The 26367-nt window shown below is 35.9% G+C and overlaps 1 protein-coding gene across 5 annotated transcripts in view; it reads left to right on the forward strand.

The window, feature by feature from the left end:
- The window catches only part of BMPR2 (bone morphogenetic protein receptor type 2), a 194941-nt gene that overhangs the window by 144375 nt on the left and 24199 nt on the right, over positions 1-26367 (forward strand). For 4 of the 5 annotated variants that reach the window (XM_042949759.1, XM_042949758.1, XM_042949760.1 and 1 more), the window contains 6 exons: positions 10458-10568; positions 11596-11687; positions 13533-13763; positions 14756-14870; positions 19162-19322; positions 20545-20692. In XM_042949759.1, coding sequence (XP_042805693.1) covers positions 10458-10568; positions 11596-11687; positions 13533-13763; positions 14756-14870; positions 19162-19322; positions 20545-20692 — 858 coding nt within the window. Of the gene's footprint in view, positions 1-1906; positions 2424-10457; positions 10569-11595; positions 11688-13532; positions 13764-14755; positions 14871-19161; positions 19323-20544; positions 20693-26367 lie in introns of those variants that run through there. The other variant, XM_042949762.1, reaches the window with a different exon arrangement.

Here is a 26367-nt window from a genome sequence, read left to right on the forward strand (position 1 = left end):
CTGGGTGGCTCAGTCGGTTAAGAGTCCGACTTTGGCTCAGGTCATGATCTCACGGTCCATGAGTTCAAGCCCCGTGTCGGGCTCTGTGCTGACAGCTCAGAGCCTGGAGCCTGCTTCAGAATCTGACTCCCTCCCTATCTGCCCCTCCCTGCTCATGCTCTGTCTCTGTCTCTGTCTCTCAAAAAAATAAATGTTGGAAGTTGGACGCTTAACTGACTGAGCCACCCAGGCACCCCTCAAAAGAATTCTTTACATCCACTAACATTTCCATTTGGCTTTTTTATATCTCATCTGATGTTTCCCATCTGTTCATTCATGTGTCCACTTTTTCCACTATATTTTTAAACACATTTATCATAGTTATTTTTTAAGTCTGATATTTTCGTCATCAGTGATTGTTTCTGTTGATGACTTACTTTTTTTAATGTTTATTTTTTTAATTTATTTTGTTTCTTTTTTGAGAGAGAGAGAGAGAGAGAAAGAGAGAGGAGAGAGTGGGGGAGGGGCAGAGAGAGAGAGACACACACACAGAATCCAAAGCAGGCTCCAGGCTCCAAGCTATCAGCACAGAGCTCAGTGCAGGGCTCAGACTCACGAACTGCGAGACCATGACCTGAGCCAAAGACAGACACTTAACCAACTGAGCCACCCAGGTGCCCCTTAATGTTTGTTTATTTACTTAGAGAGAGAGAGAGAGAGTGTGTGTGTGTGTGTGTACGTGAACAGAGGAGGGACAGAGAAGGGGGGAGAGAGAATCCCAAGGAGGCTCCACGCTGTCAGTGCAGAGCCCCATCTCAGGAACCTTGAGATCATGACCTGAGCCAAGGTCAAGAGTCAAGACACTTAACAGACTGAACCACCCAGGTGCCCCAGATGACTTACTTTTTGAGATTGAACCAGATTTTCTTCTTCACATCTTTTGACTTTTGGTTTAGTAATGAACATTGTGGATAAAAGAAGAGTCTAAAATATTTATGTTCAGAGAAAAATACACTGTTTTGTCAAGCTACTACGATGAAGGGCTAAATGAATGTAGTCTGTTAGCTGTATCTGGGCTTTGCTGTTGGCTTAGTTTGATTCATTTCATTATAGGTTTCAAATGATTTGAGGGCAGGATGAACATTCGCCTAAGTTTGGTTTAAGACCTCAGTGCTTATAGGATTTCTTGTAGTTCTCTTTCTATGCCTTTAGTCTTTGGTAAACCCTATACTCTGGCACTTTAGGAAAGAACTCTCACAACTTTTTTTTTTTTAATGTTTCATTTATTTTTTGAGAGAGAGAGAGTGCAAGCAAAGGAGGGACTGAGAGAGAGGGTGACAGAGTAGCCAAAGCTGGCTCCACGCTGATGGGCTGACAGCAGTGAGCCCAATGTAGGGCTTGAACCCACGAATCGAGAGATCATGACCTGAGCTGAAGTTGGACACTTAACCAACTGAGCCACCCAGGCACCCAAAAACTCTCTAAACTTTAATACCCCTTGGCCAACCACAGTTGGACACTGTCTTGTAATCAGTGAAAGCCAGCATTGCCCAAAAGTTTTGTCTCAGCTCTCTTGCCCTTCTCAGGCTTCAGCAGGCCTTGTGTACCCACACTTAAGAGGATTCTCTCAGTTCTCTTGTCTTGCCTCTATTCATACTTGTGAGTACTTGGTAAAGGCCTATAGAAAAGAGTTGGCAGGTGATTGTAAGCTCTTTTTGTGTTCACAGCCCTAGATACTCTTAGCTGTCATGCTATCCAGTACTCTTATGCTTTAAGAATTTGTTAAATGTTCAGCTGTTTCTTCCTACTCACATCTGTGGGGGGTGTCCTCTTCAGCTCACTGCATCATCAAGGATAAAGGCAGTTTTAGAAATCTTCTCTCTTAGAAGAGGGTTGTCACTTACTAGTTTTTTTAATATACTGGTTTCTTTGTGTCATTAGCTCTTAATGAGCTTTAAAGAAAAGATTTTGTAGGTTTAGTAAGTGACTTGTTAGGTGTCTTGGCTTGTTATTAGGGTAGAAGCAAAATTTGCTTGCATCTTTTTACATCCTGAGCAGAATTGGAAATAACTTTTTCACATTTAAGCATATCTGATGTGATATTTCATCCTATCTAAACAACCAATAATTGAAAGACTTATCCTTAGGATGTAAGGGGGAGGGGTGTTTTTTCCTACCACTAAGAAAAACACTATCAACTAATTGTAAAATGCTGTCAGTTGTTTGATGCATCCCACCTTAAGAGATTTTTAGATGAGATCATTGTCAAAATTGATTAAATATGGTGCTTGCCATCTGCACACATGTGAACTTATTATCCTGATAGATTATCCACTCAACATCAACTCCTCAATGTTTCTGTCAACAGGCCATTTGAGGAAATCATAGGAGTTCTGTTGTTTGAAAACTCTACATTGGATGGCAAAATTGTTGATATTGCTAAGGTATAGTGTTGGGTAATTGAAGATTCTATGTACTTTCTACTTTTGTGTATAGTAGGAAGTTTTTATAATTAAAAGATTAAAAATAAAGCAAGCAATCTCCCGTTGGCATTTTCTGGTATGAACAAGAAAGCAACTGCATTGGGGTGACTGGCTGGTTTGTTTGGTAGAACATGGTGCTCTTGATCTTGGGGTTGTGAATTCAAACCCCATGCTGGGTGTAGAGCTTACTTTAAAAAAGCAAGCAAGCAAGCACCTGCATTAACATTTTTAGACTGGATATCAGTGGTTGGGAACAAAATTCCAGAGATGATAGTGGAAAGCTCTCTTTTAAGAAATGCTGTATTTTTCTTCTTAATTATGTTTTGGGATGCCTGGGTGGCTCACTTGGTTGAGCATCCAACTTCGGCTCAGGTCATGATCTCATGGTTTGTGGGTTCGAGCCCTGCGTTGGGCTTTGTGCTAACAGCTCAGAGCCTGGAGACTGCTTCGGGTTCTGTGTCTCCCTCTCTCTCTGCCCCTCTCCTGCTCGTGCTCTGTCTCTGTTTGTCTCTTAAAAATAAATAAACATTAAAAAGAATTAAAAAAAATTTTTTTAATGTTTATTTTTGAGAGAGAGTCACACACATACAGAGTGAGTACCGGGGAGAGGCAGAGAGAGAAAAACACAGAATCTGAAGCAGGCTCCAGGCTCCAAACTGTCAGCACAGAGCCTGATGTGGGGCTCGAACTCATGAGCTGTGAGATCATGACCTGAGCTGAAATCGGATACTTAACCAACTGAGCCACCCCGGCAACACCCCCCCAATTATGTTTTTAATGGCACATAAGAAAGAATGTGTGTTGAGTCATTATATCGCCTACCGAAAACTAATGTAATGTTAGAAGTAAATTATATCTAAATTTAAAAAAAAAAGTGTATGGAAAACAGAATATAGATGTTAGATTCAAAAAGAGACTCAGAAAAATCAGACTCTGTGAAAAGGTATTAGGGATACCTAAGCCAGTTTGTTTTTATTGTCTTTTTAAAGTTCACATAAACTGATTATTTTTATAAACTGATTTTGAAAAATCTATGACTCACCTGCCCTTCCTCTCCAGAAAAAGAAAAAAAAAAAAGAAAAGAAAAAGAAAAATCTATGACTAGATAATCTTAAGGAGTCATTTCAATAAATAAAAAATATATATTCGACAGTAAATTTCATATATTAAAAAATAAATTTAAAAAAAATAAATAAAAAGTAAGCTGATAAAAAATATATATATATATTCAAGGTTATAAGTCATAGTTTGAGTTATAGTTTAAGCAGCATAATTTTTAGTAGAGTATTCTTTTCTCTAAATAAAAAAAAGTATGTAAGTACCATATGGTTAACATTTGTAGTGTGTTCAAGATATTGCTCTTCTTCATAGGTTGTGAAACGCTTCTGTTGCTTAAATCAGTGACAAAAACAGTTTTTTTAATGGGAATATTTCTGGAAACCTTACTATTGATATTATTATTACGTAATTGTATCCTTTTTCCAGAAATTTTTGTAATGCTAAAATTACTATCTAGTAACAAGAAAAATAGACTAGGAAAATTATTCCTATTTTGTAATAAAAGTTTGATAGAATTAAAATATACATCACTTTAGCAGTATACAGTGTTTTCATAATGTAGTTAAAAATAAGAATATCTAAGGGTACCTGCCTGGATGGCTCAGTTGGTTAAGCGTCCAAATTCAGCCTAGGTCATGATTTCACAGTTCATGAGTTCGAGCCATGTGTCCAGCTCTGTGCGGACAGTGTGGAGCCTGGAGTCTGCTTGGGATTCTGTGTCTCCCTCTCTCTGCCCCTCCCGCCGCTCTCACTCTGTCTCTCTCTCTCTCACACTCTAAAAAAAAAATAAACATTTTTTAAAAAGTATAAAAACAAGAATATCTAACCTAGAAGGCCAAATCTTAATGTTCTATCTTTAATAATTTTCACTTGTGTTAAACAGTCTATACTTTTTTAATATACAATGCTATTTTAGAATAGAGAATGTATGCTTTGTTACATTTTAAATTTCAGTTTGTAATGTCACATAAACTAAAGAACATTAAGTTTTAAATTCTTAAAATTTTAAAGTGTCAACATATTTCAGAAATTAAAAATAGACTTTTTAGGGGTGTTTGGGTGATTCACCTAGTTAAGTGAGTGACTTGATTTTCGCTCAGGTCATGATCTCACATTGTGTGATTGAGCCCTGCCTGGGGTTCTGGGCTCTGAACTGAGCATGGAGACTGCTTAGGATATTCTCTCACCCATTCTTTCTCTCTCTCCCTCCCTCTCTGCCCTTCCCCTGCTCTCATGCGGCTTCTCAAAATAAATAAACTGAAAAATTTTTAAAAGACTTTTAAAATAAAACTAGATTTCTCATGACTTCTTATTCCTGATTGAATTTAAAATACACTTTTCATATAAGTAGTGTACTTCAATTCTTTGGGGAATTACAACATTGGCTGTTCATTTGCAGAGATGGTGTTTCCATAATGTCACATTACTATTATAATTTTCAATATTTTATTATTATTTTCTTATATATATATATATATATATGATTTCTTATATAGACTTAGAGAATCTTTTTTATTAACTCATGTATTTGAATTACACAAGAAAATTAAAACCCATTTTAAAATGCAGCCTTTCTAATTTGAAAATATCAAAACTTTGTTTCATAATAGACTCGTGAATTTTTTTGATCCAGGTAAAGAACAGCCTCACTATATGAAAAATATAAGTGTATTTTGTCTGTCACATTGGTGGTAAAATTTGGGGCAGTTTTTTTTTTTTTTTTTTTTTTTTTTGTTAACTGAATGAAATTGGATTTAATTGTGTATAACCGTTTTTTGTTTGTTTGTTTGTTTGTTTTTAGATAATAAATCCTAGTGATTTCCTAAGCTTCCAACTTAGGAAGCTAGAAAAAGAGCAAATTAAATCCCAAATAAGCAGAATAAAAGATCAGAAACAATTAAATTGAGAAGAAAAAGTTCATAGAGAAAAAAATTAACCATACCAAAAACTGGTTTTTTTGAAAAGAACAAAAAGATTGATAAATATCTAACCAAGCTACTAAGAAAAAAAAGAGAAATAAGTTGCTAATAATCGAGAATGAAAGAAAGGTCATCACTGCAAATCACATGAGTATTAGAAGGATAATAAAAGAATATTATGAACAACTCTTTGCCCACAAGGTTGGTAACTAATGCCTTGAACATACACATCTACCAAAATTCAGAGAGAAATATAGGCATTATCTATTAAACTCAACCAATAATCAATAACCTTCTAAAACAGAAAGCACTCAGCTCAGGTGGTTTCACTGTTGAATTCTAGCAAACATTTAAAGAAGAAATGATACCTAAGTGCCTGGTGGCTCAGTCAGTTCAGCGTTCGGACTCTTGATTTCTGCTCAGGTCCTGATCTCACAGTTTGTGAGTTCGAGCCCCACATCGGGCTCTGTGCTAACAGTGTAGAGCCTGCTTGGGATTCTCTCTCTCTTCCCCTCTCTCTGCCCCTCCCCTGCTCATGCTTGTGCTCTCTCCCTCTCAAAAATAAATAAATAAAAATTTAAAAAAATAATAAAGAAGAAATGATACCAATTCTCTAAATCGCTTTCAGAAAATAGAAGGAGAGGGAACACTTCCTAACTCATTCTGTGAAGCCAGCATTACCCTCATACCAAGACAATGAAAAGACCAGCCATACTAGGATAGAATATTGGCAAAACACATATCAAAGATTTGTGTCCTAAAATATGCAAAGAACTGTTAACAATAGGAAAACAGAGTGCCTGCGTGGCTCAGTCCTTAAGCATTTGACTTCGTCTCAGGTCATCATCTCAAGGTTTGTGAGTTCGAGTTCCACATCTGATGAGCTCATGCCCTGTTTTGGGTGAGCTTGAGCCCTGCTCTGGGTGAGCACAAGCTCCATTCCGGGTGAATGTGAACCTCACTTTTCTCTCTCTCTCTCTTTCTCTCTCTGTCTCCCCCTCTCTCCCTCTCTTTCTCTTTCCCTTTCCCTCTCTCTCCTTCTCCTTGTCTCTCTCCTTCTCCCTCTCCTTCTCTCTCTCTCCATCTCCATCTCTCTCTCTCCCTCCATTTCCCTCTCTCTGCCCTTGGTGGGATTCTCTGTCTCTCCTTCTCTCTCTTTGCCCCTTGCTCACTAGCGCTCTCTTTCTCTCTCTGTCTCTGTCTCTGTCTCTCTCTCAAAAATAGTGTCACATCCCTTCCACCTTCATTGTAAAAGACAGTATTACAGGAGAAAAACAAATAGAAGTTTAACATATATACTTCCTGCATACATGAGAGATTCCCAGGAAAATTGAGTAAATCTCTGAAGTAGCCCAAGTAACCAGGGTAAATACTGTCTCCAGCTAAGCCAAAAGAAAATGGGGAAGGGGGAGTGGGTTAAGGAAAGACCAGTAACGGATTGTTACTAGGAAAAGCACAGTAAACAAGTGTATGGTTGTTATGTAGATTTAAGTCCTTGTCTTCTCTATTGATAAAAGTTTCAAGAGTTTTAGGAGCGTCTGGGTGGCTCAGTCGGTTAAGCGACCAACTTCGGCTCAGGTCATGATCTCGCGGTCCGTGAGTTCGAGCCCCGTGTCGGGCTCTGTGCTGACAGCTCAGAGCCTGGAGCCTGTTTCAGATTCTGTGTCTCCCTCTCTCTGACCCTCCCCCGTTCATGTTCTGTCTCTCTCTGTCTCAAAAATAAATAAACGTTAAAAAAAAATTAAAAAAAAAGTTTCAAGAGTTTTAGTCATTTTCGTCTTCCTAGTACAGAGAGGGAGACACCTTACAAATGGAGATTTTCCTTACAAATGTAAATGCCTTTTATAAAAGGGTAACTTCTACTTGGTTTTCAGAGCTGCTTCTGTGTCTGGTGTTCCTTTTTTCTCTTAATTTTATTTTCAGTGTTTATTTATTTTTAAGAGGGAGACAGAGCACAAGCAGGGAAGGGGCAGAGAGAGAGGGAGACAGAGAATTGGAAGCAGGCTCCAGGCCCTGAGCTGTCAGCACAGAGCCCTACACGGGGCTCAATCTCACGAACCGGGAGATCATGACCTGAGCTGAAGTCAGATGCTTAACCGGCTGAGCCACCCAGTTGCCTCTGTGTCTGGTGTTTCTTAAAAATAACCAGCTCAAGATAGTCCTTATGCCAAAGACGCATATTATGAGGTATTATATTCTGCCACCCTCACAGCCACAATAAAACAGAATAGACTGTGTGGCTTAAACAACAATCTATTTTCTTACAGTCCTAGTGGCCAGAAGTCCAAGATTAGGGTGCCAGCCTGGTTGGATTGTGTTAAGAACTCTCTGGCTTGTGGATAGCTACCTTCTCACCATTTCCTCACATGGCAGAGAGAGAAAGTGCTCTGACATCTCTTCTTATAAGGGCACTAGTCCTATCATGAAGGCCCCACTCCCGTGGCTCATCTAAACCTAATCCCAAAGGTCCCATCTCCAAAACCCATCACATTGTGTGTTAAGTCTTCACCATATGAATTTTAAGAGAACACAGTTCAGTCTGTAATACATTTTGTTTATTCATTCATCAGTTTATTAACATTCATGTTGTTTCCACTTTGGGCTATTATGATTAGTGTGCCATGAGCATTCCTGTAGAAGTTTTCGTTTGAACACTTGTTTTCAGTTCTTTTGGGTATATGCCTATGAGGGGAATTGCTAGGTCTTATGGTAATTCTATGTCTAACTTTTTGAAGAACTTCCAGAATGTTTTCTACTGCAGCTATACTATTTACATTCCCACCAGCAATGTACAAGAGTTCTAATTTCTCCATATTCTTGCCAACACTTTTTATTTTCTGGTTGTTTTTTTTTTTAATTATGGCCATCCTAGTATATGAGAAGTGATATCTGATTGTAAAATGAGTTTTTATATGTAGCTTTCTCCCTATAATTTATTCTATAGAAGAAGGTACAATTATCATTATGTTAAATGATATGTATGTAAATATACTGCAGATTAAAAAAATTTTTTAATGTTTATTTATTTTTGGGAGAGAGACAGAGACAGAGACAGAGACAGAGTGTGAGCAGGGGAGATGCAGAAATAGAAAGGGAGACACAGAATCCAAAGCAGGCTCCAGGCTCTGAGCTTTTATCACAGAGCCCAACGCGGGGCTTAAACCCAGGAACCGCGAGATCATGACCTGAGCCGAAGTCAACGCTTAACCGACTGAGCCACCCAGGCGCCCCAAATATACTGCAGATTAAATGATTGTTACATATATTGATGAGTGCTGAGAAATACATAGAATTTTTGTATTGTTACATTGTGTACACCTCAAACTAATATTAACACTATATGTTATACTTGAATAAACAAATAAATAAAAATTAAAAATAATAAAGTGACTCTGGGTTTAGGTACAAGCCTGGAGTTTGACTTGCTAAATGAGTAAGTATTATAGTGCACCAGAAGATTCTTCTATAGAGATATTGTTTTGACATTGTAATATTCAGTTGTGTTTAATTTGACACAAATACATTCCTTTAGAACAGGAATGCACATTGGAGGAACTCTTTGTTATAGAAGCTTCTGACTTTGCCAGAGGCTTCTAGTTTGATACAACACATAATTATAATGTCCAAAGTGAGAAAGATTTAAAATAACATATGCTTGAATTTGAATGTAAAGAATTATTATTATTTTTTAATGTTTATTTATTTTTGAGAGACAGAAACAGAGCATGAGCAGGGCGGGGGCAGAGAGAGGCGGGGGGAGACACAGAATCTGAAGCAGGTTTCAGTCTCTGAGCTGTCAGCACAGAGCCCGACGCAGGGCTGGAACTCATGAGCCATGAGATCATGACCCAAGCCAAAGTCAGATGCCCAACCGACTGAGCCACCCAGGCGCCCCTTGAATGTAAAGAATTATTAAATAATGATGTTATCAGTCATCAAGCCTACCCTCTGGTCATTATTACCAAACAGTGAATACCTTCAATTAAAAAAAATATATGAACAGCTATTTCATAGGGTAACTCATTCCATTTTAGACAGCTCTATTTATCAGCCATAAATTCTTGTGCATACTGAGTTAAAAACTGCTGTCCTTGAACACACACTGATTGGATCTTATGTTCTCGCTAGCTGTTAAGTCCTTTTTTCCACATAAAGACAACTATCATATCTTCTCTAGTGTTTTTCTTGCTCCACACCAGACACTTCAGTTCTTTCTACCCATCACAATTTAGAGTTCTTCACTATTCTCTTCTGAATGTGCTCCAGTTTGTGGAAATCCATCCTAAAGTGTGTTTCATCTGGTCCACAGAATGGAACTAACACATAGTATAGTTTACATGCTTGTAATGGCCCTGTAGTTTAGATATGTGTGTTCCCTATCTGCAGGTGAATAACCTTTGGCTCAGACAGGTGAAGAAATTTTCCCAAGGTCATGCAATAAGTGGAAGAACTGAGTTTTAAGTCCACTTCAGATTTCATTGCCTGTAAAGCCATGTTCTTTTCATTAATAATCATAATATCAATATTGATAAACTACCATTTATTGCATAAATAATATATATTCAACATGGTACTAAGTACTTAGACTCCCATCTAAGCCTCACAGAAGACTTTTGAGGTAGAGAGTACTGACTTTATAAATGAGAAAATTAAAGATCAGAAAAGGCAAATAATTTGCCAAATTCCACTAAGAGTGGCATAGTCAGGATTTAGAACCAATGTGATTCCAAAGACTGTTCTCTTAATATTGTATTATTCTGCCTATGCTGTTCCATGATGTAGTTGATATTCATTAATTAGCACAGCCAACAGGTGTTTCAGTGTTGTAAATCTATAAGATCATTTGTATGATTAAAAACACATAATTTGTGACCGTCACAAATTTATTATTTTTCTTTAATTTCCTTTGATGCAAAAACATTGCTGATTGACTATATATTGATATAGCCTTTCTGTCAGTTCTTAACAAAATGGTAAAATAAGAAATAACTGTGTTTTAAAATTTGTCTTCTTTTAGGTCCACCTCATTCATTTAACCGAGATGAGACAATAATCATTGCTTTGGCATCAGTCTCTGTATTAGCTGTTTTGATAGTTGCCTTATGCTTTGGATACAGGATGCTGACAGGTAAAAGTATCTCCTTTTGTTTTTTTGTATCAAATATACCATTTAGTCAGAATCAGTTTTTTCCTTTTTAAAGTTTCTATGCTAAAAAAAAACTCTGTGCTACAGTAGGTCCCATCCTCTCTTCGCAAACCTTTTTTCTTAGTTTTTATGAAAAGTTACAAGCATATACAAAATATCTATCACCCAACTTCAATGATTATTACATCTATATATCATCCATAGCCCCACTCACCACACCCTTCATGGTACTGGGTATTTTGAAGTAAATTGCATATGTCATTTATCTGTGAAAACTTTAGTATTATCTCTGAAATATAAGGACTTAAAATATATGTAACCACAATACTATTTTCACACCAATAAATCAATCAATCAATCAATCAATCAATCTTCAGTATCATCAACTGTCCAGTCAGTTCTTTTTTTTTTTTAATATTTATTTTAATGTTTATTTATGTTTGAGAAAGAGAGAGAGACAGGGCACAAGGAGGGGAGGGGCAGAGAGAGAAGGAGACACAGAATCTGAAGCAGACTCCAGGCTCTGAGCTGTCAACACAGAGCCTGACGTGGGGCTTGAACTCACAAGCTGTGAGATCATGACCTGAGCTGAATGAAGCTGGACGCCCAACTGACTGAGCCACTCAAGCACCCCAACTGTCCAGTCAGTGCTAATAAATTTTAGGTTTAATGAGCTTTTTAGAAAATCAGTACCCATTCATTCATTTGAATCACTTTTTTTAAGTTATTAAAACCTTCTTTAAATGTTTCTGCAATATTTCTTTGAATTTTAAATTAGGTCTGTTACTGGAACTATCTCCCAAAATTCAGCTTTAATGTTATTATTCATCATTCATCTTCATTTATAGATAATTCTTAGTTTAGTAAATAGTTTTACTCTTGGTGACATTGGGCATAAATCTTGCTGCCTACCTTCTGTAGTTCTTCTTTTTTAGCAATTATAAGAAAAAGTGTAATAAAGATTTTAAGAGAACAGTACATTAGCAACTTCTTTTTCCTATTGTTATAGGAGACCGTAAACAAGGTCTTCACAGTATGAACATGATGGAGGCAGCAGCATCAGAACCCTCTCTTGACCTAGATAATCTGAAACTGTTGGAGGTAAGATTGCTTTTAGAACATATGGACTGTTCTTTCTGCTCTCATAGTATATCTGAGACAGTAACTTCATTCACTCACTACATCATTTATCCATTTATTCCTTGAGCATTTATTAACTATCAGTTTGGTACCAAGGTCTATTTCAGGCACTGAGAATATAGGTAAAAACTACAGAGAGCCGCCTTGAGACTTGTATTCTAGTGGGAAAGAGTCTACAAAGAGGTGAAACAAATAAATGTATATTACTTCTAGTAGTAGTAAGTGCTATAGAGAAAAATAAAACAGATAAAAAGAAAAAGGTGGAAAGTGGTTTAGTAAAGAAAGTATATTTAGAAAGGAGACAGAAAGTGTATTTAGAAAGGAGATGATCTTTGAGTATAGACTGCAATAGTGTATAGGAATAAAGACATGTGAAATTCTGAGAAGAATGTGCCATTCAAGCAACCCATGGTATATGCCAAATAAATATTCCTTGTCTGTGCATGTATTGCATATTTTTATAGGTACATACAACTGTTATATGGTAATATCTCAGAACCTATGTTATAGTCTTACCATGATGAATGTTTTTATGATTATTATTAGAATAAATAAACTATGATCCCCATACTAGAGACTGTTAAATAATAGATATGGTAGATTTAATTATATAAAACATTTTAGGAACCTTCTGTTTGGGAGAAAAACACAATAAACAACGTTAAAATATTCAAAAAAGCATTTCAACACATAAAGTAGAATTGTTAAAGAGCTAGTATAAATCAATATAGAAGCAACAATCCATAAAAAATGGACCAAAAAGATGAAGTGTCAATTCATAAAAGAATTAAAGGTAGCTTTTGAATGCATAATAAGATGTCCAATTTACTAAATTGAAAAAAAAATACTAGTTAAAACCACAGGATTTTATCCTGGACTGAGTAAAATACTCCCAAACATTGCTGATTTAACTATATATTGATACAGCCTTTCTAAAAGGCAGTCTGTTTATTAAGTAATTAACCTAGAAATAGTTAAATATGACAAAAATATTAAATAAATGATGGTAAATCCTTAACCTGTTTCAGTAAAGTAAAATCCCCAGAAGCCAAAAATGAAGAGAATGGGTTGCATTTTGCTGATTTTATTTTTTTATTGTGTCCTGTATATTGTGAATGTTATATTGAGGAGACCTTGTGTTCTGGTAGGTTTTTCTAAAGTGTGTTTATTTCCATTATTTGTTTTAATAGGCAGTTAACTTGGTTGGACGTACTGTGAACTCCTTGTCTCTTAGATGGAAGCTCAAATCTCACTGCAATTGTTTTATCTTTAGCTGGAATTGGTCTCAAGTATTCATTTCATTTCCCCCTCTCTCACTCTTCTTTGTGGGATTCTCCTCTCCCTTTCCAGCATTTTTCGTTGTCCTAAATTCTGTCCTCTGGCTCCTAGGGCCAGGAAGACTATAGATTTTCTATCGCAGTTCTCACTGCACTGTGCAGTGTTCGTGTCAGCCTGCTTTCAGGCTAAAAGCTATAAAAATGAGTAGTTCACCCTATGGCATTCCTTTCTTTTAAGTGTTGACTCCCCTCAGAATCTACTTCCTTTTGTTCATTCTCTAGCACTTTTAGATTTCTTTTTAAAATTTTGTTCAGAGTTCATAGTTGTTATCTTTGGGAGGGCTGGGTCTGATAGGAGTTTCCTGAGCCATATGAGATGTAGAATTTATTAGTTTCTTGACAGTGGAGTAATTTAAACTATAAGCAATAGAGAACTGTGGTATACATTTGGATTTACACTTTTCTAGAAAATTGATTGTTCAATTGTGATATGAATTAATACCTTGCTTTCTTCAAAACAAATTTACAGCTGATTGGCCGGGGTCGATATGGAGCAGTATATAAAGGTTCCTTAGATGAACGTCCAGTTGCTGTAAAAGTGTTTTCCTTTGCAAACCGTCAGAATTTTATCAATGAGAAGAACATTTACAGAGTGCCTTTAATGGAACATGACAACATTGCTCGCTTTATAGTTGGAGATGAGAGAGTTACCGCAGATGGACGCATGGAATATTTGCTTGTGATGGAGTATTATCCCAATGTAAGTTCTTTATAAAAATTAAACTGACATTTATATTAGCTGTCAATCAGAATTTTAGGAGGACTACTGTTATGTAGAACATTGGTGGTTTGCAAACTGGTTAATAAATGGTTTGCTGTGAGATAAGGATCTCACATCAGAATGTGAATCAACCAAGTCACTAGTTAACTTTTTAGTTCATCTGTCTGTCTGTCTGTCTGTTTCTCCCTCTCAGCAAGACTTTCTTGATGAAGGAAACAGTGTTTTGACTGACGTTCATTCTTGTGCAAGCTCCTTATCCCTGACTGGTAAATACTTTGTGGATGAGCACCTTGAATAGCACTGACACATACATATTTATGAAAGCTTTCTGTTTCATACTTGTAAAACATAACAATTTAATTTGTATTTGTACTGGTAAGAGATACAGTATAAAGAAAGAATGTAAAAGACTATGTTTTCTATCTTAATTTCAGAAACAAAAGAAACATTTAATATGAAATACTCATTTATACTTTTTAACATTGGAGAAAAAAATTAATAATTTTATTTTATTTATTTATTTATTTTAATTTTTTTTTTTTTAACGTTTATTCATTTTTGAGACAGAGAGAGACAGAGCATGAACGGGGGAGGGTCAGAGAGAGAGGGAGACACAGAATCTGAAACAGGCTCCAGGCTCTGAGCCATCAGCACAGAGCCCGACGCGGGGCTGGAACTCACGGACCATGAGATCATGACCTGAGCCGGAGTCGGACGCTCAACCGACTGAGCCACCCAGGCGCCCCAGAAATTAATAATTTTAAATTATCCTTTCCATCATCTTCTCCCCTCTCAACTCACAGAAATGTCTTACTGTTTTGAGATTTTGAAATGTCATAGTTCATTAAATCTCCATGGAATCCTAACCTACTTAAATACTTTGTCAGGCTACTGCTAATTTACCTCCTCATGTACAAGTAAATTAATTCCACTTTTTTTTTTTGTATTTGTGTATTTCTTCTTTTATATAGGGATCTCTTTGCAAGTATTTGAGTCTCCATACAAGTGATTGGGTCAGTTCTTGCCGTCTGGCTCATTCTGTGACTAGAGGTCTGGCTTATCTTCATACAGAATTGCCACGAGGAGGTAAGACAATGAGTAGAAGATGAATGACACTCATGTGGGGCAAAATTCACAAAGGGAAATTGTATTCATATCTTCAAACTAAGAGTATATTTTATATAATAGCAGATTTATTATTAGCCAGTTGTTTGAAGTATCTGGCTTGAGGAAATATATTTGAAATATAACAGGAAGAATAAGAAAAAGAACTTTGAGACCCTAGAGAGGTCATGGATCCTATTGAGATTTTGATTAAAGCTCTGAACACCTCTGTAAAGATACATGTATGGCCAACTTTTAAAAATGTTCTTTTGATTCTAGGGGTTCTCAGACCCGTTAAAGTCCATCAATGAACTTAGGTTGAGAAGCTCTTAGCTAGGCTGTAGTACATTTCCTTGCATTTATTTGCTTATTTAAATGAAATACAGTGCATTACCAATTCTTTAGTTTTAACATCATATGGATTTTTATTCTATATTTGACTGGTCTTTAGTATAAAACCTACACATATCTTTTTATAACTTAGTGTTTCTCTTAGCTAGGATTAGGTTTGGTCAAATCTGTCAGGGGGAAAAAAATCACAGGCTTCAATAAGAATGAATTTTTTTTTCTTTCTTATGTAAGAATTTAGAGAGAGTCTAAAATTGGTTTGGTGTAGCCTAAGCCTCCAGTAATATTTCTCCTCCATTATTCTTTTTTTTTCCATTATTCTTTACATATGGCTTACATTTTCAAGGTCACCTCATTGTCCATCATGCTATATTCTAATCAGTAAGGGAAAGGAAGGAAAGGTAGAAGGAATTGCCCCCTTCTGCGTCCAGAGGCTCTACTCTCATACGTATATTTTATTTTACAGAACTTAGTTCACACTTAACTACCACACTTAAATACAGTTGTTGGTGTTATTATTGTTGTTGTTTTTAAGCTGGCTGTGTTGGCTGTGTTGCTATATCAAATAATATTGGATTCTGTTACTGAGTAGAAGGAGGATAATGCATGCTGGGGAGTTGATCTTGGCCAGTGTTTCAGAACTGTGGTTTGTGTTCTTTGTCATAACTACAGTTTTCTTCAGCATCTATGCACATTTTTGGTAGTTGTTCAAAACATCTTTTTAATACATTTACTTTCTCACTTTGTTTCAAAACATACATCACAGGCACATCTAAATTAGCTTTGTTGCAAAAATCAGTCTTAGTGCTTTCTCAAGCTCTCATCCCTTATGGATTTTCTTGTCATACTACAGCCCAGAATATTGTTTTTTCAGTTTCTTTGACCCCTGTAGATAAGAGAATCTTTAATATATCAGTTTCTTAGATCTTTGTTCTATTGTATAGTAGTGTGGGTCATCTTTTCTAGCTGCTGCTTCATATATAAAAAATTTCTCCTGAATAATTTATCACTTCATTTATCTTGACATCTTGCTTTTCCTGAATACAGAATTGACCAATGTTATTGCCTATGTCAGCAGTTTGATGCACTTATTCTGGTGCTTTAGGACACTAACCATTTGGACTATGCTTCCTTACTCTTAAGTATTATTATAATTCACTTAAAAAGCTGGCTTAGCGCAGAACTTAAAATACCATCCTCATCCCCCTTTTCAAGACTTGCATGACTTAGCAAGGTTTCAAAAAAATGAAAAGAATGATTGCCATCAAATAAGAGTTTTATTTAGATGTAGATGTTACTCTCAAATATTAGCTAATATCACTTAAACTAGTTAACTCCCCCCTTTTTTTTAGTTAACCTTTTTTTTTTAAACTGAGTATATACATAGTATTGCAAAAAATAAATAAATACAATAGCTATTTTGGGGGTTTTGTGGGTTTTTTTTTTTAGTATTTAGCATATTTGAATTTATGCTTTTACCTAATATTTTAAAGGTATTGGAAATATACAGTATTATTTCAAAATATTTAAAGTGTTATTTCACTTTTTGTCAGAGAACACTATTTTTCATAGTATCTTCATTTTTTTTTAATTTCTTTTTCAATGTTTATTTATTTTTGAGAGAAGGAGAGAGAGAGAGAGAGAGAGAGAACACGAGCAGAGGAAGGGCAGAGAGAGAGAAGGAGACACAGAATCCAAAGCAGGCTCCAGTCTCTGAGCTTTCAGCACAGAACCCGACACAGGGCTCGAACTCACAAACTGTGAGATCATGACCTGGGCTGAAGTCGGACACTTAACGGACTGAGCCACCCAGGCACACTCCCTACCCCACCCCCTACCCCCAGTATCTTCAAATGTAACTTTGCTGTTTGGCATAGAAATTTTGTGGTAAGAAGTAATACTATTATTATTTTATTTAGCTGTTTTTAGCTTCAGAATAAGGAGGAATTGAGCCTGCTTATTTATTTGTAACTGTCCTCCTTATGAATTTTTCCTGATAATGTCAGTGAAACTTATTACCATACTCCCCCCCTCCCCCCGAATCTAACAAAGAAAGAACATATTATAGATCACTCAAATCTAACAGAAAATTACTATTAACTATGTACATCCTTCTAAGTCCTTTGCTGTGTGTATGTGTCCACAGAGACTATTTTTTGTTCAGGTTTTATTTTTTAACACAATTAAAATAATAGTATGCCCTGCTTTTCTTTGAAATATTTGCCTAGTACAGTGCTACTGTCCAGGGCAAAATTATTGTATGTTCTCCTTTCTCTGCACTCCCTGCCCCCAAATGAAAAGGATTAAAAGGAATACTGAGGAGAACTTTAAGGGGAAAAGTCTCTCAAAAGGGCAGTCTATAGTTCTACCCTTTACATTGGTAATGAAACCTATCTTGTTTCCTTTCTTTTCTTCCTTTCCCTTGTTTTCTTCTTTACCCCCTTCCTTCTTTGCTCCCCACCCCTCTTCTTTCATTATTTCATGTCTTTTTTTTTTTTTTTTTTTTTTCTTATATAGTAGCAGAAGGTACTACCCTATTTTCTTCTCTGGCTGTATCATTGACTCATTGCCCATTCTCCCCATTATTTTTGCCTAATTTCCTTAAGTGTGAGATCTTTAAGTATTGATTTGATATTAATATACAAAAATTTTCCAAATATAGAAACATTTTTATATCTCTATAAATTTCTTACATAAATATCACCTTGAGATTATACTATACGTACTAGTATTGTGGTTTTATCCAGAATAAGAAATGCAACTCTTTTAGGGGCTGAGTGAGCCATGTTAGTACAAGCTTTGGAAGGCTAGACCAGGAAGTGAGAGGGGAGAAAATGAACAAGAAATCAACTCTTTTTTAACTACTATTTTTGTCTTCCAATTGTGACAGGAATCATTATCTTCTGTTTTTAGTTTCATTGTTGGTGAAATTATAGTCTGATATTCATTAATGAGAGTAATGAATGTAAATACTGAGCCTATTTGGGCCTAAATATAAATACTCAATAAAGTTATCATTGACTTTGTTCTGATTGCTCTGTTTCTTTGTATACCTAGAGACTTATTTTAAATTTCAGAAATTGTGTAACAATTTTTTTCAACTCAGGAGCTATAGTTTTGCTTAATATAATATTTATATAAGGTTTCCTTAAAGAGAGGAAAGAAATATGTTTTTGGTGGGGCAGCTTAGGTTAGATACATTCTTTCAGTCAGCAAACATTTATTGTGTGCCAAGCCTTTTGAATTCAGGTAAAACATGTTCTCTTTCTACCTTCATGGAGCATATTGTCTAGTGATAAGTAATGTGAGTATAATAGTGCTCTGCTTCTCTGTAAAATCGGAAAACAGGTTTTCATATCTTGTGAGATACCAGCTCCTCTACTTATTCTCCAGGTCCATTGTAAAACTTTTTCTAGTTTGATTTGAATAACTGAGGTGGGCTTAGAAACAGGGCTAACCCTGAGGGCAGAACTGGGATATTCTGTCATAGGTTTGATCAGTGAAGCCATAGGAGAATAGTATAACATACAATATACAGATTCTGGAAGCATCTTGGCAAGTTGACTTTTTTTAGTTATTTATACTAAATATTTCTTTCTCTGTTGCCTCCTTTTGCTACCCTTAGAAAAAGGGAAAAAAAGACAAGTATGTTTTAAAATTAGAAGCAATAGCATGTTGGCTATTAGTTGCAGCTAAATATTTAAAGCTTAATTACACATGCAACAGTAGTTTATGTTGTAAAATATAGTGAAAATAGTGATGATTATGAGTTGAAACTGCTTTCTTGTGTCCCTTTCTGTTATTAGAAAATTAAATGGCAGAAAAATAATACAATCATCTATATTTTTGTAGTCCCTATTACCTGCATGTTTATGTCCAACAGTGCTATTTAAGCATTAATAAATATTTGAAATTATCTAAACAGATCATTATAAACCTGCGATTTCCCATCGAGATTTAAACAGCAGAAATGTCCTGGTGAAAAATGATGGAACCTGTGTTATTAGTGACTTTGGATTGTCCATGAGGCTAACTGGAAATAGACTGGTACGTCCAGGGGAAGAAGATAATGCAGCCATAAGTGAGGTGAGTGTATACAAAAGGTATCACTCTGATGTACTTCGAGAAGATAATTAAGCATTAAAAAAATCTATCCAGGACAGTTACCCTTATATGCTACCAATTACAGCATATTAGGAATTACAAAATTAAGACCTACAGAAGACCTTGCATGAAGTTTATCAGTTCTTTATGGAAATCACTGCTTGTTCCAACTCATTTTTTTAAATGTTTATCTATCTATCTATCTATCTATCTACTTATGTATTTATTTTGATAGAGAAAGAGAGAACGCAGGGGAGGGAGAGAGAGAATCCCAAGCAGGCTTCGTGCCATCTGCGCAGAGCCCTGTGCATGGCTTAGTCTCATGAACTGTGAGGTCATGACCTGAGCCAAAATCAAGAGTTGGATGCGTAACAGACTGAGCCACCCAGGTGCCCCCCACAACTCATTTTTGAGAGGCATTGGGAGGAGGATTGTAGGAACTGTATTTTCTTTTTTAAGAACTGATTTTTGAAGCAGGAGTAAAATTTCGAAGTTTAAGACAGGACAGTCGCCTTCTGATAATCACTGTTGAAATGTGGACCACATCCTTCCTGACCTTTTTCTCTGCATCACCATACACGTCTCTCTCTCCATGTGTATGTATTTTTTTAATTAAAAAAAATTTTTTTTTAAATATTAAATTATGGGGGTGCCTGGGTGGCTTAGTGGTTGAGCATCCAACTTCAGCTCAGGTCATGATCCCATGGTTTGTGGATTTGACCCTCGCATCGGGCTCTGTGCTGACAGCTCACGGCCTGGAGCCTGCTTCGGATTCTGTGTCTCCTTCTCTCTTTGCCCTCCCTTGCTCATACTTTGTCTGTGTCTCTCAAAAATAAATAAACATTAAAATATATATATATTAAATGACGTACATACTATTGTACTTTTTATATTGTGCTATTGTATTGCACTTTTCTCATTGTGTCTTGCAAATGTTTCTTCATTGACATACATAGGATAGTTTAGCTTATTCTTTCTGATTGATGAATAGTATTCAATAGAAAAGATTTACCACAGTTTATTCAAAAAGGGTGTTTTGTAGATAAAAAATTAGGTATAGAAAGTTTCAGTGATATACATAAAGTCAAATAATGTGTCATTAACATATAGTTGACATTAAATTTGTGTATAACTTCTGGTCTGATGTATGCATGTCAGAATATGTTACATTATGTTTCTGAAAAATGTCACTCTAATTTATCAGGTTGGCACAATCAGATATATGGCACCAGAAGTTCTAGAAGGAGCTGTGAACTTGAGGGACTGTGAATCAGCTTTGAAACAAGTAGACATGTATGCACTTGGACTCATTTATTGGGAGATATTTATGAGATGTACAGACCTCTTCCCAGGTAAGAGAATTGCTGTCAAAAATTGATACATGTTTTGAGTGAAGCAGTTATATCCTCTTTTTCGACTTTTAAATTGAGTCAACTTTTAAGTTTTTACTTTCACTTAAACCTTTAGTTTATTGCCATCTAGTGTTCAGAAACATTATTAGCAGAAGGATGTCAATTAGAAATAACTTTGTAAACAGATCCCAACTTTGCATCTGAGTGCAGGTGTTTGTTTGTTTGTTTGTGTTTTTAATATTGATTTTTGAGAGAGATGGAGAGACAGAGTATGAGCTGGGGAGAGGAAGAGAGAAAGAGGGAGACACAGAATCCAAAACAGGCTCCAGGCTCTGAGCTGTCAGCACAGAGCCTGATGCGGGGCTTGAACTCACAAACTTGGGAGATCATGTCCTGAGCCAAAGTCGGATGTTTAACCAACTGAGCCACCCAAGCACCCCTGAATGCAATTTAGTTGATTATTCATAATAGCTTATCTGTGTTTATTTAGATTGCTTTAGCAGTCATTGTTGTCCTTATGCACCCTCTGAACATTTGATAAGCTATACTTAAAATATTCCCTGAATTGACCCAAGAAGTTAGAAACAATGAATTTACCATTGGAACACTTTTTTCTTTCTTTCTTCCTTTATTTTTTTCATTCTTCCTTCTTGACTTCCTGATTCCTGCTTTCCTTCCTTCCTTTCAATGAAGGAACACCCATTTAATACGAATGCTTATTTAAGGCTTATTTTAATTAACCAAATGAGTTTATAGTTTTTCTCTTTTTGTTAGGATTACATTACTCTCATTATTGTCCTATAAAAACTTTAACTACCAATATGTGTGCATTGCATTCTGCTAGATGGTGTACAAAATGACTTGATATATATGGCTTCTATCTTATAGGAATAATACCATTAAAAGTATAGAAAAAGGAAAAATGGTCAATTGAACCAGCACTGGACAAACTATATAATGGAACTATTTAATAATAACAAAGATTAGTAGTGGGGTTGAGGTGTTTTTTGTTTTTTGTTTTGTTTTTTTTTTTTTTTTTTTTTGCTTTATAAACAGTAAACATTTAGCAGTAGTTTATAATTCTAAAAATAAAATAAATTAATAATTACTTAGATTAACTACAGGTTAGGCAGTTATTCTTTAGAAGTATATTTTCTAGTTAATTGGAAGTACAGAGTACTCAGTTGAGGTGTTTTTCTAGGCATAGCAGAATTTCAGTAGTATCACAGCATTATTAGAACTTTGAAACTTTTTATTTATATTACTGGAATTTAGACCACAGATATTTTTAATATATCCTAATTCAGAATTTTTGTTTTTTTAGAAACATGACTGAGTAAAATTCTTAAACCAGCATTAGTACATTACCATCAGCAATATTTTTTCAACAATTACTGCATTCAAAGAATAACTATTGCTTTTGCCCTGATAAATAATAACAATATCAGGTGTATGAAAATGGAAAGGCAATTAAATCTTATTTGCAGAAGATTAGCAGATATGTAGTTTGAATTGAAATAGAACTAGAGGCGGTTTAAAAAGGAAAAAGGTGCCTGGTTGACTCAATCAGAGTATGCAGCTCTTGATCTCTGGGTCAGGGTCACAACTTCAGCCCCACACTGGGAGTGGAAATTACTTAAAACAACAACAATAGTTTAAAAGAAAAAATATAGGTAAGGCGTGCCTAGGTGGCTCAGTTGGTTAAGTGTCTGACTGTTAATTTCGGCCTAGGTCATCGTCTCATGGTTCATGGGATCGAGCTCTGTGTCAGGCTCTATGCTGACAGCTCGGAGCCTGCTTGGGATTCTCTCTCTGCCTCTCTTTCTGCCCCTCCCCCATTCGTGTGCATGCACATGCTCTCTCTCTCTCAAAATCAATAAATAAGCATCTTTTAAAAACATGTAAAGGAATAAGGTGTTACTATTTTAATGGATGCGTGGTTTCAGTTTGGGAAGATGGAAAAGTTCTCGAGATGGGTAGTAGTGATCGTTGCACATTATTAACATACTGCTGTAGAACTTACTATACACTTAAAAATTGTTAAAATGGTAAATTTTGTGTTATGTATATTTAACCACAATGAAAATAAAAATAAAGGAAAAAAATGAGAGTTGCAGTAAGAGATCTTATAATCTTGGATATGGAAATGGAGAGAAGAAATGTGTGGTTCTGCTTAGCTATTGGAAGAAAATCTAAGGAACTGAGAAATATTACGAGATCTAAGAAATAATGAGGGTGGCAGCCAGGAACTTAGGAAAAAATATTGGTTTATATTGGAAATATGAGTTTCTCCAATTATGAAGACTTTCAGATGGGGTATTGATGGACAGCTGAAGAAAGTTTTTAAAAATAATTTTTAAGGGGCACCGGGGTATCTCAGTCGGTTAAGCATCTGACTTCAACTCAGGTCATGATCTGAAAGTTCATGAGTTCAAGCCCTGCCTTGGGCTCTGTGCTGACAGCTCAGAGCCTGGAGCCTGCTTTGGATTCTGTGTCTCCCTCTCTCTCTGCCTCTCACCTGCTAGTTTCTCTCTCTCTCTCTCTCTCTCTCTCTTTTTCTCAAAAATAAATAAAACATTCTAAAAAGTTTAAAAAATAAAGAATTTTTTAAATAAAAAGGATGTTGAGAGAACTAAAAGTGAAATGATTTAGAAATTGTTTATGTAAAGATGGTAAATGGGAACTTATGAGTAGATGCACTCTGCTAAGAGAACAAATGAAGAGTGAAAAAAATTATTGCGTAAAGACTGAATATTGGGGTACCTCCCTGTACCAGTAGGTTAGTTTAGAAGACTGTTGGTCAGAAAAATAGTGAGAAAACTAAGAAATTGTTGTAGGGAGTATGGCCGGAGTCGCAAAAGATGAGTCTGCAAACAAAGTGCAGTTAAGTGAAGGTCCTCATACTGGAGTCCCAACTCCAGGATGAAGCTTCTTTTTATTAGGATAATTGCTAAAGACTATGTGCATAAAGTCAGCTAAGCAAGAGTGTTAATAAGTCTAATGGTTTAGCTTTTCAAGGTTACATTTTGAGTTAATTGGTTTCTGTAACACTAGGAAGGGTCAGGTGTGAAGGAGGATCGACCCTGGACAATGTTAATGGCTCTAGGGGTTCCTTACTGACACAGCCATGTTCAGCTGTGTAAACATGTCCTAAGGCCTTGCACCTTCTCCAGCCGTTCCCTTTTGGAGTCTTTTCCTTTGATGCTTCTCTCCTGCATCTCCCACAAGAAATCATAGTATCTTGGAAGTCAGTGTTAGAAAATGTTAAGAACCAAGATTGATAGCAGTAGATGTAATATAAGGTCAAAAGGAAATAGAACTGAAGAATGATCTTTGAATTTAAATAACAAGAGGTCATTAGTATTCTTAGAGGAGTTTCTGTGGAATAGAGAAGACGGAAATATCAGAGTATGGGAAGGAAAAGTATTAGGAAAGCACAGGAAGAAGATACAAGATACTCTTAAAAATGTTAACAATGAAACGGGATGGAAGTTGAATAAAAAGGATCCCTTAAACATATTAATAAGCATAGAGAATAGCATGTTATAATTATAACATTTTTGGAGAACATTTTTTTCAGATTTATATGATACACCTCCAAATGCAGTACATGCTTTATTATTAAATGTAAACACTATGTAATGTAGACTGATTCTCGCTGTAAAATATATGCAGAATAAATGAATTAGATGTTTGTATTACAAAGAAAGAGTGAAATGCTGCAATGTTTATATAAAGGAGGAATATGAAAGGAAGATAAAAAAGGAAGGCAAGAGAAAGAAAAAGGAAGAAAGAATAAGCATAATTTAAGAAGGGAACTAAAATGTTCCTAACTGCTTAGAGACATAATTAACAAATAGCAAATGAGGTGAGAAGCAGGGAATGGTATCTGATATTCTAGATATTTGATCTATTTTGGACAATTTAAAAGAAAATGGGATTATAAAACCTCCCTTGAGCAATCCAATGTTTATAAAGTTTTAAGGAAACCCAGTAAGACTAATATAATTCATGATGATGATGTCATTAACATTCATCTTTGTGTCCCTAGTGCCTAATACTAAGTTAGCTCTAAACAAGTATCTATTGAACAATTAGATTAAGAACCATGAAGATTTCTTAGAAATTTGCAATTCTTCTGGGGCACCTGGGTCGCTCAGTTGGTTAGGCATCGGACTTCAGCTCGGATCATGATTTCGCAGTTTGTGAGTTCGAGCCCTGCATCGGGCTCTGTGCTGACCACTCAGAGCCTGGAGCCTGCTTTGGATTCTGTGTGTGTGTCTCTCTGTCTGCCCCTCCCCTGCTCACGCTCTGTCTCTCTCTCTCAAAAATGAATAAACTTAAAAAAAAATTAAAAAAAAGAAATTTGCAATTCTTAACGTCATTTCATTCACAAAACAAGATTGTGTATCAATTTTATTTAGTAGGTTTTCTAATTATATTTTAGACCTGCTTAAAACAAATAAGTAAAATTATGAATTTTTAGTTATTCTACTTAACCAGCATTTGAAAAAAAAGTGACTAATAAATAATACTTGGAAGACATCTATATGTGTTGTGTATATGTCTCAGAGAAACAGATATGATGTACTAGTAAATATCTTCTGGTTCACAAATATTATGGATTGAGGTTTTATTAGATGAGGTTTCATGAACAAAAGTGATATACTAACTAGCAAGATTAAAACTTCTGGTTTTGTCTTTCAAGTTCAATATTGATGGTGATTGTCAACAGTAAGTATTTGCTTAGGGGTGCCTGAGTGGCAATTAACCATCCGACTCTTGATTTCAGCTCAGGTCATGATCTCATGGTTCATGAGTTAGAGTCCCGCACTGGGCTCTGTGCTGACAGTATGGAGCCTGCTTGTGACTCTCTCTCCCTCTCCCTCTCCCTCTCCCTCTCCCTCTCCCTCTCCCTCTCCCTCTCCCTCTCCCTCTCCCTCCCTCCCCCCTCCCCCCACCCCGCTTCTGACCCTCTCCCACTTGTACTTTCTCTCTCTCTCAAAATAAATAAATAAACTTAAAAAACAATAAGTATTTGCTTAAATCTTTAGTTACAAAATATCATTTGTATAGATACTGCAACATTCCAAAAATTTTGGGTTATGTTGCATAAATTATAAAATTAATCTTTGTAATGTAATCTTTTTTAATATTGGTGGAGGGAAAATGTTTATAGGTTTTTGAATATCCAAATTGAAAATTGAAACATAAAACGTAAATAAATGTTTTATAAAGTATTTTCTATCTGGTCATCATAACTTTTGTATTATTTCCATGTGAGTGAAATAAGGAAGACAGACATTGCCATTTTGCTGACAGGAAAACTAAAACACAGAAGAGTTAAATGACTTTTCCAGGGTAGAGATGAAGACACGATTGGAGCTTAAGTGCCTTATCCTGCATTCTGGTGTTCTTCCTTCTAATTTATCCTGTCACTCTAATGGGTTGGGGGCTGGGGCCAGCAGACAGGAAGAGTCTCTCTCCTGTGTTCTTTGTCAAGATTTTAACTAGACCACTGGTATTCTGACCCTTGTCCCACCGGTCTTCTGTATGGCACAGTATGTTTATTAAGTTTAATTTGATCACATTTTGTAAAAATCAAAGCTTCTTATCACGAGCAGCCGATTGTGCTTAGGGGTGATAAATAGGGTTATTAAATAGTGGTAGAATAG

Source organism: Panthera leo, chromosome C1 (genome assembly GCF_018350215.1).
Source record: "Panthera leo isolate Ple1 chromosome C1, P.leo_Ple1_pat1.1, whole genome shotgun sequence".
Classification (NCBI taxonomy): Eukaryota; Metazoa; Chordata; class Mammalia; order Carnivora; family Felidae; genus Panthera; species Panthera leo.